Source organism: Falco cherrug, chromosome 5 (genome assembly GCF_023634085.1).
Source record: "Falco cherrug isolate bFalChe1 chromosome 5, bFalChe1.pri, whole genome shotgun sequence".
Taxonomy (NCBI): domain Eukaryota; kingdom Metazoa; phylum Chordata; class Aves; order Falconiformes; family Falconidae; genus Falco; species Falco cherrug.
In genome coordinates this window covers 25016714-25032195 of record NC_073701.1, presented here as the reverse complement: position 1 = coordinate 25032195, position 15482 = coordinate 25016714, and the positions used below count along the sequence as shown (strand labels likewise).

At 50.2% G+C, this 15482-nt stretch overlaps 1 protein-coding gene across 5 annotated transcripts in view; it reads left to right on the top strand.

The window, feature by feature from the left end:
- The window catches only part of IQSEC3 (IQ motif and Sec7 domain ArfGEF 3), a 106977-nt gene extending 96922 nt beyond the window's left edge, over positions 1-10055 (top strand). For 2 of the 5 annotated variants that reach the window (XM_055712195.1, XM_055712193.1), the window contains 3 exons: positions 566-658; positions 1296-1339; positions 3569-10055. In XM_055712195.1, the coding sequence (XP_055568170.1) occupies positions 566-658; positions 1296-1339; positions 3569-4006 (575 nt within the window). In that variant the 3' untranslated portion in view covers positions 4007-10055. Of the gene's footprint in view, positions 1-565; positions 659-1295; positions 1340-1422; positions 1503-3568 lie in introns of all 5 variants that reach the window. The other 3 variants (XM_055712196.1, XM_055712197.1, XM_055712198.1) reach the window with 3 other exon arrangements.
- The last annotated feature ends 5427 nt before the right edge of the window (positions 10056-15482 follow it).

Below are 15482 nucleotides of genomic sequence, written 5' to 3'. Positions count from 1 at the left end.
ATGATGCTTATGAAACAGGGGGTGTGAATCAGTGGCCTGGAGCAGTGAAGCTTGGATTGTCAGACCCAAAAGACTCTTCTCCATCCAATATTCCCTTGACTATGCAAATATGATCTGTAGATAACTAGGAAGTACAAGACTGGTCTGGTAGCCTAGCAGAGATTTCCTTCACTCAGGGAATGTCTAGGGGACAAGCAGTCTGTACTGGGTCCCTCTGTTGCCTGTCTTACACAGATTAGATGTCCATGTAGCCTTTGATGGCCTTTCCATGTATAAACTGATGAGCCAAAGTAGCTCAACATCAGTGGTCCTCTCCCGTGCAGCAATAATCTATTCTGTATAAATGCAGGTCATAGATGGATGTGTGGAGAGATGTAAATTCCTCCACATGTCAAGTCCTCTCCAGTTTCTGGTTTTTTTCTTGGTTGTTCCTCTCTTCTTTCTTGACACTCTCCTGTCATTTTCTTACATTAATTCTTGCTGACTTCCGGTATTGCTTCTTCAGTATGCTGGTGTCCTTCCATCCATCCGTCTTCTCATTCACTTCTGTATGTCTGTCTTGCAGGGGAGCTGGAGAAACAGCAAGGGGCAAAAACTCTCTCATTGAGGACCAATGGAGCCCAGATGGAACTGCAGTCTAAGCAAGGGTCTCCAACAGGTAAGAGGACACACAGCTTCTCTTGGTCAAGCAGTGCTGCCTTCACAAGTGTGTTTTCATTGACTCCTGTGAGCATAACAGCCAAGTGTTCAGTTTTGTATCCTTTAGCCTTGGGCAAATAGTGGAAATATGAGAACATACACATTCTTCAAATACCCTAGAAAAGCCGTGAAGTCTCATTACCCAGTCTGTAGCTGTAACATCTAGCAAAGAGGTGTTACTGATGGAGCATAGGTAACTGCTGGAGAATGTGGCCCACTTTTTCCTCCCTGACCTGATGCAACATAGTAACTGCAGCTTCTTCACCAGCACTTTGGACCAGCCTCTTTGTATCAAAGGCTTTGTGTCCATTCACGCCTGGGCTTGTATGGCAGCAAAAATCAAGTGCAGATGTGAGTGGCTACCAACTCACTAAAATGGCACTTGAAATCAGGACCTAAGGATAGGCCCCCAAAATGGCCTCTTCCTACCCCACTAAGCAGCTATCAGGTTGCAACAGAGTCTGGATTTTTCTTGCAGTCAAGAGTCTTGTTTGGCCCTGCACCTCTCCACTTAGCTTTCCAGCCCAGAGTATGAGGGCCAGCTGTTGACTAGACGTACAGACCCCATGAGTGAGGTCTTTCCTTTTATTTCAAAGGCAAGAAGGATTTGGGGGAGAAGGTCTCGGACAGCACAGTGGAGGTAAGTAGAGTGCAGAGCAGCTGAGGTAAGTAATTCTCTCTCACTTCAGCTCTTCTCACATTCTCTGTTGTTTCTTTTCTCAGGTTTTAATCAATGCCTCCCCAGCCAGACTGACAATTTTACCAATTTCCAGAGATACAATTAAAAGTTACTGCTAGGACGGGTAATACAACTTTCAAATCCAAACTAAACTTCAAAGCATTTTCAATCCGTTTTTATAACTGTAACATCCCTCATGGACCAAGCTCCCAAACGCTGTAGACTAACCCACCCCACTGCTTATGGGGAGACTGAGAACCCACTGAAGACTTCCCTGACATGCTAACTCCATGCAGCATCACATGCAAATTCCCCGCAGCCCAGCTTTCCTGCACAATCTCTGCAGCTCTGTCTCCCATCCCCACCTTGAAGGGGATTAAGCATGGCCTTTGTATACCAGAGACCTTCCCTAGAGCTTCTCTTTCCTTGGTAGGGAGCTTGGCTGTCCTGCGTACATCTATCTTTGCAGGGATGTCTAGCGTCCAGTGGGTTGCCTGTTTCTTCACAGACACCCATGCTCCCACTGCCTGTGAGGAAACAGGAAAATGCAGTCTTCACACTGAAAATCTTATCTACTACTTCCTACTTTCTCCCTGTCTGGAATATCTCCATTGTCCTGAATTTGCCCTTTTCCAGGGTAGTTCTTTCCCCCCTCATCATAGTATATTTACTTGAAGGATTCAGCTTCTCTGTGGGGAGTGGGTGCTGCTCCTTTTTCCTGAAGAGCGCCCTATTTCCCTGCAGACACCCCCTTCCTGGGAAAGGTGCCTCTCCCAGCCAATTTCCTATTCCTGTTGGGAGGAGTGTTTCTTTGTGGAGAACGGCTTTCATGTATCCTAATGTCATTAGCACTTCATGGCCCAGCAACTAGTTTTTCCTACAGCATGTTCCACTGCCTGAATAAATACTGAGACAATATTATGTCCTGCTGTGCAGTGAGTCTGAGCAACCTCCATGCTTGAGTAGGGACAGACAGCTCATCCTTGTTCCAGCATGGTAGGGAGCTTGGCCACTCCACAGCTTCTCCTTCCCAGTTGCTGGTGCTGCTGCCCAACATGCCAGACAATCAGGGCACCCCCGTTGTCCCATCTGCCCATCTGTACCCCTGCCTAGCTGGAAGTGCCATGCCAACCTGCAAGCACTTATTTCCTACTCAGTGTTTGTCATTTGATTGACGTTCTGTTTTGAGCCAGCAACTTTGCTCTAGTTTGAGGTCTCCATCGGCCCATGTCCTTGCCAGGAGGAACTATTACCTCATCCACCATTTGGGAAGCACCATTTTCCTGCAGTGTTTCCCCCACTAGGGACCTCTGGTCCAGTGCAGCTCCTCCTTTTCAAACTGGACCCAGTGAGCTCCCTTATTTGACTCCATTATCAGCATCTCTCTGCGGGGACCCTGATGACCTCCTGCTTCCCTTCCCCCTTTCAGCTGCCCAAGTAATAACTCTGCCAGCAGAGGAGCATTTCCATTTCTTTGAGATTATCTAATCTGCTACCATTTCATCATGAATTTCTTTTATCATTGTATGAGCTAGACGGACATTTTTTCTTTCTTTTTTCTTTTTTTGAAAATCATTTCCTTTCACTGACAAATCATCAAATGGATCAGAGCCTTTTGCTAGAGTATGTCAGATTTCTGCTTTTTCCTTTGTAAACAGATTAACCAGTCATGTGGTGTACCTTCCTACTCAGAAAGGCAGGGATCTGGGAAAGGCTTGAGTCTCTCTGTCTCTCTCTATCTCAGATTCAGCTACTGTCATTTTGCTGAAATGTACAACCTCGATTATCTGAAACCTTGCTGTCTGGTTCCCCTCTCCTTTTTGCTGGTGGGGACAAGGGCATGACCTCCGAGGTCTGTTCATTATCATGAGAATTCACGGACGCCTCCACTCCTAGAGTTGATTTGCGTTCCCTGTGCCGTTTGGATAATCAAAGTTGCACTGCATTTGGGAACGCTGGCCCTGCCGCCTTTGACGTGATGGAAAGGACAGGGGCACTTAGGCCTAGATGGGGGCAATGGAGCTACTGGGGGGGCTGTGCAGGCAGGGGCTGTGCCTTTGCTGTTTTTTTGAGGGAGGGAGGGTTTGATGCATGTGAGGCCGACTGGTGGTGGGGGTTCAGGGCAGCCAGTAGCAGCAGATGGGAAAAGTCTTGTAACATTTAATGCTTCTTTGGCTGTTTCTAAACTAGGTGTCAATTCACAACAGGCTTCAAACGTACCAGCACAACTCCGCCCTGGGGCCCGAGAGTGGAATGCAGCCCAGCACGCGTCTTAACATGCCACGGGAGCGGCTGGAGACAGCACTGGTGCCCTCGCACCCCGCCTCAGCGGGGACACTTGTACAGTGCCAGCAGATTGTCAAAGTCATTGTCTTGGACAAGCCGTGCCTCGCTCGAATGGAGCCGGCCCTCAACCAGACTCTGACACGCTACGTCACCTCCGATTCCTGCACCTCCACCCCCTGGCGTGGTGTGGGCAGTGGGCTCCCCGGGACCCCCATGAAGCTGGTCCATCAGCCTCCCCTCCCACCTCCACCACCTCCCTACAACCACCCCCACCAGTATTGCCCCCCTAGCTCCCTGCTTCAGAGGCGCAGGTACTCCAGTGGCTCACGCAGCCTTGTGTAGCCACACCACCAGCACCAAAACAGCACAGACTTCCCTGCTTCCCTTGCCCACCACCTCCCGGGGACCCTTTCGGCCTACAGAGATCTAGTTTGTGATTTATTTTTTAGTAAAAGAAGAAGAAAAGAAAAAAAAAGCCGACTGACCTAACTCTTACCCTGTCTCCCTTCAAGATGATGCTAATTGTGAGGAGCCATCTATAGAAACTGCCAACCTACACGCTCACACGTCCTCACACCCTGCCAGCCCAGCTGGCCTCCTGTGCTCGTGCTGTCCCCATGTAGCACTTTGCTGCCCTGAGAGGCTTGATGACCTGCTGCTTTCTAGGCACTGTGTCTTCCGTTTGCTACTCCTCAGCCTCCTTCCCTGCCTTGCATTTACCTGGCCATAGGTTTGTACTCACCCCAAAACTTTGCCAGCCTCGGAGAGAAATGGACTCACCTGTGCCAAGGACTCGCCTTGGGGCACTCCCGGGGGTGGAGCTCCCCCTGCCACCACTGCTGCCACCTGCTAAGCTGGAGCTGAGAACTTGTACCACTTGCCGTGCTTTCTCCTTGTTGCTCTTCAAATATTATCTGCTTGCAGCAGCCGGTTCCAAGCAAAGGAGTGCACGGGTGAAAGAGAGCTTGAGAGGAGGAGAGACTGTCTTGAGCTGCAGTACAACGCAAAGATGGCCTCACTCTGAACACCAAAACTCTTTCTGTTGTTATATTGGAGCATTGTACCAGAGACCTCTGCTGAGACCTAGCAGACCTCATCACATGTAAATACACCTGTATGGTAGCGTATGTATGGCGCATGCTTACTAAAGGAAACACCAAGTAGTTCTGAGGGAGCAGAAGGGAGGGATTAAGCCCAGGGATCTTCCTGGAATGGATAAATACTTTTCCAAAGAGACGGCACCAAGAGGTGCCCTCCCACCTCAACACATACACACACACACAAAGATTGTCTTCTCTAGCATAAAGCAGACCCACCTCTGCTTTCCTCCTTCTAGCTAGTTTTGTGTTTCCTGCTCACCTGCTTTCTTATATTCTGAAAGCAAAGCCAAATGTTAGGTTCACCTTCTCAGGTGGATGTTCCCTTCACTTGGGCACCTCCTCCTGTGTTAGAGGGAGGGGGCTTTTTGGAGACCACCCAGGGAGGTCCCATCTGTATCTCTTGCCTGGCTATGCTCTTGCCTCCATCAGCCCTTCCTGAGGGAAAGCAGCCCAGATACCAGATTCCAAGGCTGCTTCTCCTCTCTCCCTCCCTATCCCAGCTTCAAAGTAGAGGGGAGGGGAAGATCCTGAGATAGAGATGACAGCTCCTCTGCTTTATTGGGGACATTGATATGGAGGAAGACTGCATTAAAAATGGGCTATGGAGGTATTTTTAGAAAAAAAAAGTATCTCTTCAAGCAGTAGGGAGGAGAAGGTATTAATTAGCTTAAAGGCTTTGGTCTCACTCTGTCTCCCTTCAAGGCTTGAGAAGATCAACATTAGGATTTTAGAATAGGACAGAATGCCTTTTAGGGCCTTTATTTTTTTATTTTTTTTTATTTTAAGAGGAAAAGAAATAAATGCTTTTCCTTCCCATGCAAGGCTGAGACATGAGCACTGGGTGCTGATGACACAGCTGTTGGGTGAGGAGTGTCAGGAGTAGCTGGCCGTGGTGGGGACGTGCAAAATGTCAGGGAAAGGGGGGCAATGAAGATGGATGCAGGAAACTCTTCTTTTACTTCGTAGGGTAAAAGCCACACAGCAATTTCCCTAGGGATTGCACCAGTATGCTCATCTCTGGGGCTATTGCCAATGACAGCCCCCCCAGTGCATCAGGACTGGCTCCCCTCAGTGCTCTTTGGATGTCTGCTGGCTCTGCTGAAATGTTCCAGTGGAAGAGTTCACTTATTTAACCTGGGCATAAGCCCAGCTGGGGCTAGGGAAGCAGACAGGGGCTGGGGTGAAGGGTCTGCTGTGCTTGGCCAGCCCTCCAGAGCTGGAACCTGCTCAGTTCCAGGTCCCCTTAATTCTGAGCCTGACCCACATACCCAGGTATGCCAACAGGTCTGTCCAAGTTATTTGCTTAGATGGAGCAGGGCGCTAGGCTGCCACTTTTACACACAACAGCAAATGTACTGACTGGGAGCCAACAGGCACAGCCTCAGGGAGGACTGCAGAAGCAGAAGACAGGAAAGATTGTAAGAAAACCCTGATAGAAGCCCAGTCTCCCTTCACACCAGAGAAGCTTTCTTCTAGCCAGTCCCTCAGGACAGTGAGGATGCTCCACATCTCAAAGCTAGGCACAGGGAGAGGTCCTTAACCCCAGCCAGGGCTCAGCCCCACACCCTCCAGCCAGCTGTGAGGCACAGCTGGCCCGATCTGCTGCTGGCTTCCTCTAGGGTGACACCCCACTGCCTCATGGCAGCTGGGATCTCATCCGACCTGCCCATAGCTTCCTGGGAAAGCTTAAGTGTGCCATCTGCCATTGTCCGGCCAACTGTCCAGTCAACGTAGTGTGTGGCCGTTATTTTATTTTTCCTGGCTGCTGCAGTGAAAGGGGTGGCACCCAGCAAGCAGTGGCACTGCCCTCCCTTCTCAGTGGTTGCTTCACTGTCTGAATGGCAGTACTTGTTTGTTTTCTCCTGGAGTGCAGTGAGCTACTGAAGGTCTCTCTGTGTGTTAAAATAAATAAATTAGATTTTACTTGACATTTAACACAAACTGACAACAACAAAAGTCTAAGGTACTTGATGAAATAATTTTTTAGATAAAATATTTATGACAAATCTATGAAGTTCCTACAAGAGAGGTTTGCTGCTTTAATAATTGATTGAGAGAGCTACAAGAATTTAAAGAAGAAATAAGGAAGCTTCCATGAGACTACCTTCTTCATGCTGGATGAAGGGCGGAAGCAAATTAGCTGAAGTGCTGAGGTACCTGAGGCACAGCAGTCTCTCATGGCAAGTTGGCTCCATTTCCCTGCCCTTGCAAAGGCTAATGCTGGCCTTGAGTTTTGGGCAAGAGAAGCAAACGTAGATAATCTTGCTCTCTTCTAGCCTGCTAGTTACAGCATCTTCTGTTGTGTTTAGCTGGAGAGACACCAAACGTCTCTATTCCAGGTTGTCATGGAGCAGGTTGCTCCAGATTCTACTGTCTAACTGAGCCCTTCGGACTTCACTTCAAAATATGGATTATTTTTTTCTCCTTTGAAGGTTGGTCTCGAAGGATGACAAGCACTTTAAAGCATGTCTGCACCTCATCTGATCTATTGTATTGTCTGCTCCCACAGCTCTCCCACACGCAAGCAAGACACACAGACTCAGTGTAGCTGTAGAACGGTGAACAGACACCCTTGCGCACAGAGTGATTGTTGACAGGGTGCAGGCTAAAAGGAGCATGTCAGTGACAATGTAATGAAGGACAAAATGTGTACCACAGATCACTTGGAGGGATCGGCCCAAATAAAAATCACCAGCTCTTGACAGCAGTGATTCTGAAGATAAACCTAGCACAATCTTTCAGGTGGGGGAATCAGGCAGGAAGCTGCTGCAGAGATTAGATCGACCCAAATGAACCAGTGGCTTTTTGCTGCTGAATTCGTATCCTTCTATACTGAAAAAGGAGGAGAGGCAGAGAGAAAAGAGAAATCCAGTTAAAAGTATTCTGCAGTGAGTGTCGGGTAGTCAGTGGCCAAACAAGAAGATGGCTTTGCTGGATGGTAGAAGAGAACAAGGTGTTACTGAGGTCTACAGAGCTGTGTTACACAAACTGTCAGGCTCTGTCCTTGTTCTCTCTTGCTCATGCTGGTGCAGGTCCAGTGAAATTAATCTGTTTACACCAGTAGCAAAGGGATGGAAAACATGCGACAGGAGAATCAAGCTTTGTGCAAACAGTTTGGGTTTAATGCGGTGTTTGTTGGCTGCTGTAGTACTTTTAATGCCATAGTCTGGACCACCGTGGTAGCAACACTTAGTGCTTTCTGCAAGACCTTCAAAGCATCCCACTGTTCACGTTTTTTCTCCTCCCTGTAACTGAAAGGTGTAGGTATGGTCCACAACCAGGATTTCATCAATACTCAAACTTCTTCATAAAAAGGTACCACCAGATTTGGAAGTATTTCAGGGCCTCTGAGCTTGTAAGAATTTTGAATTTTGTTACGTGTTTTTCAGAAGGCTCAGCCTGCAGCTATCTGCACATGTTTGTGAGGTTTCCAAAACAAATCTGAGCCCTAAATCAAGGAAGCTGCTGCTTGACAGAGCCTCTGCATTGAAATGCAAGTTGCTGAGCAGAGTCCCCTGTCTCCCCCTCCACCAGCTGCCTCACTGTGCTATGTAGGCTCCAGGGACTGCCAGCAGTGTTTTGTGAGCTAGAGCTGTCCTTGTCCTTTCACAGCCATGCCTGGGACAGCAGCTTTGAAGTCACTCAGCTCTTCAACACTAGTCACAACCCCATCTGAATGTGTCTTTTTAAAAAACTAACAACAGAAGCGTTACATGTGTGTAGGCTTTTGAAAGCACCTGTCTGTCTGTACCTGTTTCCTGCTGTAAATACCATGAGGAAAAGCTGCCTTTGGGAACAGCGGTGTGGTCACACCTAGCAAAGAGTCCAAATGGCTAATATTTTGCAACAAAATAACAAAAAATAGATCAGAGGTATTTTATCTGTTCAATTAATAGAGTTTTAGAAATTATATTGAGATATGTCACTTGCGCGCTAATGTTTTCTTTGCCTCAGACCCCCCCCACACACACACACACCCCGTGTCCCTGGGCTCCAGTGACATGTGCAGGCACACGGGTGACACACCAAGGGGGTCCTCCCAGGGAGTGCTGAGCAGCATGGCTTCCTGCTGGTCTCAGGGGCAGCCCGCTGCGGCTACTGCTGATTTTTCATCAAATGCAGCAGAAGCTAGCTCAGTGCTCAGGCTCTCTGAGGATCAGATCCAGAGGAAACCAGGAAGAAATAATCTTGTCCAAGAGATGGCAACTCAATGTGAAATTCACCCCTGTAGTGAGGCAGAGAGGAAAACGGTGAGGGGGGGAAGGCAAAGCCCTTCTGCGCTGCAGCTCCTTCCTTTCCATGTTTCTGGCATGCAGCAGAGCCAGCCCCAAGCCCTCTGCTCATGTCTGTGTAGCTCTACACCTCTGTGGGAGGAGGCTTGCACACCCATGCAAAGCACATGCTGCTGTGTGTGCACGCTGTGACAAGGAGAGCAACTTCACAAGCCGCATGTGCCAGTGCATGTGTCGGACGCCAGCTGGCCACAGAGAAACTCATGCACCCGGAGACATCAGCACATACTGTGTGTTAATGCACACACCGTCTGCCAACGTGTAGGATTATATGGCAGATAACATGTAGGCACCTCTACTATCCACAGAGCTGAACACACCGTACAAAAATATCAGGCGTATGCAGCCGTGCTCTGCCTGAGCAGGACAGCTGTGCTGGCTGCAGTTACCATCACAGCACATCTCACAAGCTACGTAGGCTCAGGCTTGGTTAACATTTGGATGGGAGACATGTAAGGAAAATGACATTTCCCATGCAAATCAGATAAACATGCATATTTACACAAAACATAACCCCAAGGTTAATGAAACTGACCTTTGTGAACTTCTGCACAGGGATGAGAGAGATCATCAGAGGCAAACACGTGCACACAAAGCAAGCTCTCCTCTGCAGTGGATGGGGGAAGGCAACCTACGTTTTTGCAGTTGAGTCAAATAGATGCTGGATTCAGATTGCACCTGCTAAAAAAACCCTGTCTATAGGTTGCACATTCCTTGCTGGCTTCAAAGAATCTCTTAAATCCCCAAGCCCATGGTGAAACACTTGGGAGGACAGAAATCCCTCTGAGACAAGGAGTTTCCCAGGGATGCAGAGGCTTCCATTTATGTTTATGTGTGCCACGGATATATTATAAATCAGCCCATCCCAAACAGTCATTTTCTAAGTTGTTTTGAAACAGGAGATTATTGGAGAAGTTTCTGCCTGATGTTTAGATCGCACACCTGGCTGTAAAGATGAAAGCAATAAAAACAGATTGTCTATATGTGAAATACTCCTAACATGCTCCGATGTGCAGATACTATTATTAATCAGAAGATGGCATGTCCCTTTGGGACAGATACTATATAGCACATATAGGTAGTGCTGCTACAAAGAGATTACAGTCCAAAAAGCACGTTACCACAATTGTCACATTGCATCTGTACACCGTTAAATCTCTACAGTGTACATAATATGCAATAACATATATATAGCGTGTTCAGAGTTGATCAAAATACACTGCTCTTTTCCACAGAGAATTTTGAGATGCAGCTTTTCTCTGTAACTTTTAAGACGGACTTTAAATTAAGCACATCCCTCAAGTGCTTTGCTGTGAGTGGGTTCTACCTACCCCCATCAAGCAAGATGCAGAAGACTTGCCACCGAACTCAGCGCTACGCAGCCTGCTGCCTTCCTGCTTTGCAGATGTTGTCCCTGGGGTCAAGTACCCATCCCAAAGCCAACGCGGAGTGGAGCCCTCAGGGAGCAATGTGGTGGCAGGAAGGTTCCCGCAAACCCGAGGCTGCCGTGCCACAGTCCCTTATCGGGGACAGCGAGGGGACAGTGCCTGCCATGTCATTGCTGTGTGCAGGACACGACGGGCCCCTTTCCACCACATCTGGGGTACTCTGGAAGGATTGTGCTGGTGTCTTGGGGGTCCCTGGGGTGCAGGTGATCGCAGAGTCAGGCTCCACCATTCCCCACAAATTCAGATTTTCCATCATCAGCTGCTGGGGCAGAGGTGCCCCTCTGTAAAGTCACTGCTCGGATCCTGAGTCCAGCAACCTGGCATCATGCACATACTCCTGCCTGACCTAAGAAAGGTGGCTGAAATTAAGCGCATACCTCAAGGATGAGGACAGATGGTGGGATTTAACCATTTAGGAGCTCTGCCACACTTGGCTGGTCTTGGAGCATCTTTCCTACAGCTAATGAGTGTAACTGAGGTTAAAAGCTGGCTGAGAAGTTGTGTTTTCTGCCTTAATCAATACAAACCACAAGCCGGGATTGTTCTCCAGCATGTAGGGTAGGCTCTTATTTTATGCAACACCCATGCTCCAGCTGTGGGGTCTGACAGTGTGGCATAGTCGTTAGTGACTTCTTGAAAACAAGAATCCTGTCTTCTTAAGCCTTCCTCCTCATGAAGAGTAGGGTGTCCCAAACAATATGAAGTTAGTTTAAAAAAACCCAAAACAACAGGGAATAGAAGGGGAGAAGGAAGGATCTTCCTCTACAGAACTGTAGGGCCAAGAATTGTAGCAGAAAAAATGATTTAAGTGAAATATACCCATCCTGATATTCCATGTACACCTTCCTATTTCCTCACATTATGGAAGTTTTGACTTTTAAGTACATTTCAATTCTTCATCTCAAATGTTTAGAAGTCTCATGCTGACTACTCGTAGACTTGCTGCAATGTTAGCAACATGACAAATGGCCCCTCTCCTCCTCTTGCCCAGCTGCACACTCAGGATTTCCTTGAGCTGGTGGCCCATCTTTGCTACTCACAAATTTCCTAATACTAAATCAGATGCAACAGAGCAGCTTCCTCCCACACCCTGCTGCGAACTGGTGTCCACCCGCAGGTCACTAAAGTCACCCATGTCTTCCCAGTTGCCACCCCATGCCATTTCCATGGCTGGCTGAGAAAGGGCTGGGTCAGCCCAGGGTGACGCACTGAAAGGCAACGGCTTTGCAGGGCTCCGTGCTGGCAGCAGCCCTGGTGTCCCCTGGGTGTCCTGACGCTCCTCTGCAGGATGTGCAACTGCATGGTGCGGGGATGCTCGCCCCTCCCGTGGCCACCATCTCGCTGCTGGTACACCCCCACCACAGCTGTCCCCGCGCCCTCCTTCCTCCTGCCGCTGCCTGTGGTGGGGGAAGCGCTTCCCCCTTCCTCCCCTTACCACCTGTTTGAAATGAGCTATTCATTATATTTCATAAAAAACTTGGAGCAAAGTGTTCGGGCAGCAGAGGAGGACAACACATTCCCTGTGGGAAAAACACAAAGCCAAATATTCTGAGCAGAGATCTCTGTGCTGCCCCCCGCCAGGCCCGAAACAGCTAAGCCCGGCGCAGGCAGGCAGGCAGGGCACAGCGTGGGGGGCTGCCAGCCGGGCTGTGACAGCAGTTAGCTGGGCACCAGCCCTCCAGGGATGCTACAAGTGGAGCTTTTTCCCCACCAGGACAAGTGCCTTGGCAGGAGGAATAGGTGTAACCTGGGACAGCTGGTGTTACGACTGTTGTAACTACCCGAGTGAAAGGCAAGAAAAGCTGCCAAAACCCTCTTCACCTTCCTAGGGAGGGAGAAGTGAAGGTAAGGGAAAACAAAACAGCGAGCGGTGCCACAGCCCTGCTGTGCAGGGAGCCCAGACCCGCACTAACCCTCTCACTAGGGTAGGCACCACCAGACAGCTCCGTGCTAATCGCACTAAGTGTCTGGGACACTTGGCTTTGAAAACTTTTTAGAACCAAGTACACAGAAAGGCTGCTAAAACCAGGGAAAATAGTCTCTGCAGTAAGCCTGGTCATACCAGGCAGGGCCTGGTGCCGGTGTCTCCACTGAGGCATTGCCACAAAGCAGCTGGTGCCCCCAGCCTCCCCCTGTTTCCCTGGTCTTCACTGTCATGCAAAGGGAAGCTTTCCCCTTGCTCCTGGAGCAGGTCCAGAAGGTTCTGGGTCCTTGTACATCCCCTGCAGAGCCTGGGACACAGCAACAGTGTGGGGAAATCCCAGCTTTAGCTTTCTAAAGCAAAACCTGGCACATCCATCAGGCACACAAGGGCAGGGGGGCGCAGCGAGCCCTCCCAGTGCCTACAAGCTGGCTGCATGAACCGCTCACCCCGCTCAGCTCTCCAGCACTTGAGAGCTGCTTCTGCTCCAGAAAGAACAAGATCTCAGACATTGCAGCCTGCTGAGCTTTTGTCTCAGACTTCAAACAGGGTTTTCAAGTACAATGGCCCAGGCAGATCAGCAGTCAACAGTCAGCATCAGCGGATGTCATACGTGGCTCCGTGGTGCATCTAAGGCAGCCCCACTCACTGGCCAGGCAATCCCTGCCAGCGTTAGCTCTCCCTGTCTTCACAGTCACAGCCTGTGACCCTCCACCTACAGAAGGAGTTGCCTCCCCTGCACCCAGAGGGCCACAGCAAAGCCATGCAGCCCACGGCAGTGTAAGCTGGAGCACAGGTCAGTCTCTGCAAGCCAGGTTTCAGCTGGCACCATTGGGCTGCGTGCTGGCTTCAGCACTTACATCGACTTTCTGTGCACTTAGGAACTGCCCTTAGGACCCAGCATTTGACACAGCCCTTTTCAGCTCCTCATGGGGACTGGTTCCCTGTCACATCTTTTTGTAGGGAGGCAGAGCATTGCTCAGTAAGTTCAGTAAGCACCACATGAACTCAGGCAGAATTATTGTCCCTTTCTGAAGGGAAAGAAAAAAATGCACCCACTGGGATCTGATCTCAGCCTTCACCCTCAGTTCACATCTTCCAGCATCCCCGGTGAAAAGGGCAACCCATCCAGCATCTCAGGACACGCAGCCAGGAAAAAATGTGCAAGAGAAAAGCAGAAGCCCCTATTAAATAGCTTGTTCAAAGATAAAACCCTGACCATCTGTCAACTTGCCCTAGAAGAGGCACTGCTATAATAATTAGCAGAGGGAAGGGCGGCAGAGATGCCAGTGAAAACAACAGCAGTTTGCTAACAATTCACACAGGTCTGCCATGAGCGCAGCAGGAGAATGGAGCTGGGGGAAAAAATGAAAAAGAGGAAAGATCATGGTGCTTCACTTGGGCAGATGCTGCTGGTGGTATGGGGCAAAAAAGCCTCCTGGGGACTGCAGGATGCTTTGGCTGGTGCCATTTGGCACTCGGTATCCTAGGAGCAGATGCTGCCATGGGAGACAGGCAGCAGCCAATCCTTCTCAGATCCCGAGGCTTTGCCTTGCAGAGGAGTTGCCACACCTGGAGGGTTGTCCTGGGTTCTGTGGTGCTGCCGGGGAGGGGGGCAGCCCCCACAGGGCTGTGTACATGTGGCAGCCCACCAGACAGTGGCTGGGATGCTGCCAGGGGGACCAGGCTGGTGCGTACCTCTCACCATGGCTGTGTGGCCCACCCAGAAAGCTCCCATTTAAACAGCCATGGCTAATACAGACTCACTCTCCACCCCCAAAGAAACAGCCCCCTCTTTGATTTCAAAGCTCAAAGCATCTGGTAACCCCTGAAAATCCATCAGTGCAGGCTGACAGTAGCACCTGCCCAGTGCGCAGCTGACACACTCCGCAGTGCCGGTACTCAGACATGGGACCCCCCTGTACCATGGGCCCAGGGTACCCAGACCCCCTGCACACGTACCCTCTCCCCACTGAAGCGTTGCCCCACACAGCTGCTCCTGGAGCCCAGCAGGCACCACTGAGCCTCCGCTGCTGCTGCCCAAGCACCCGTGCTGGCTGGAGTTGTGACAGCTGCTCTGTCACCCACCTCCCCTAGGAGCATCATGCTGAAGTTCCCCTCACAGAGCTGAAAAGCCGCTTTAAAATAAGAATCTTTGATTATAATTCCTAATCCCCTCATTTGCAGTAAGTGCAGAGAGAGGACAGGGATGCTGACTCTCCTTCTCTCCCTCCTACAGGACCAAACACTTCAAAAACTGATTCAAGCGTTTGTACCATGGGCTGGGCAGGCAGCGACCTGGAGCTGGGACATCGTGGCACCATCGGGAGGGCAGGGAGAGGCAGAGGGGGATGTTGTCCACCTCCAAAAGCGTGCATCTCACTCCATCTCACATCCTTCTCCCCACCGAGGACTTTTTTTAAAGGCACGTCATTCAGCTCTGGCACATGTCAGAGGGGATGCGCAGAAGAGGAGGCGGCAGGCGACCAGGCTCAGCCACGCAGACAAGGGCAAGCTGCGGCCAAAAGGCACGTGGACTCCCTGGGGATGGGCAGAGAGCGGGACAAGGGGCCAGCGCTGCCTGCGTGCTCAGACACAAGGCGTGGGTGAGCCTGTATCCCCCCCATTGTCCCACAGGGCCAGCCCAGGGGCTGATGTACCTCCAAGAATATGTATGGGACTTTGGAGCCATTGAGCAGGCAGGAAGCGGTGCTCTTTAGGTTGATGGCAAGGGCTGAGTTTACACTGTAGAACCTCGTACCTGGACAAATATGGGACAGGTTTTATCTGGAGCTGGGTCACAGCATCAGCACTAAACTCGCAGGTGCTTTTCGTTGCGGGGGTATTTGGGTTTCCCCAAACAGCATGATGCAACACAAACCAGCCAAGAGCCTTCTCAGAGCCACACAGCCTCCAAAGGGAGAAAAAAATCCAGGTGGGCAGCCGTGCCCTGCTCTGCCAGCACCCCCTGGGGTTGCAGGAGATGCAGTGCCCGGGCAGGAGTGCCCCTGGGCAGGTTACCTGCCCCATGCTCTGGCTATGGGGCCCTCTGAGGCC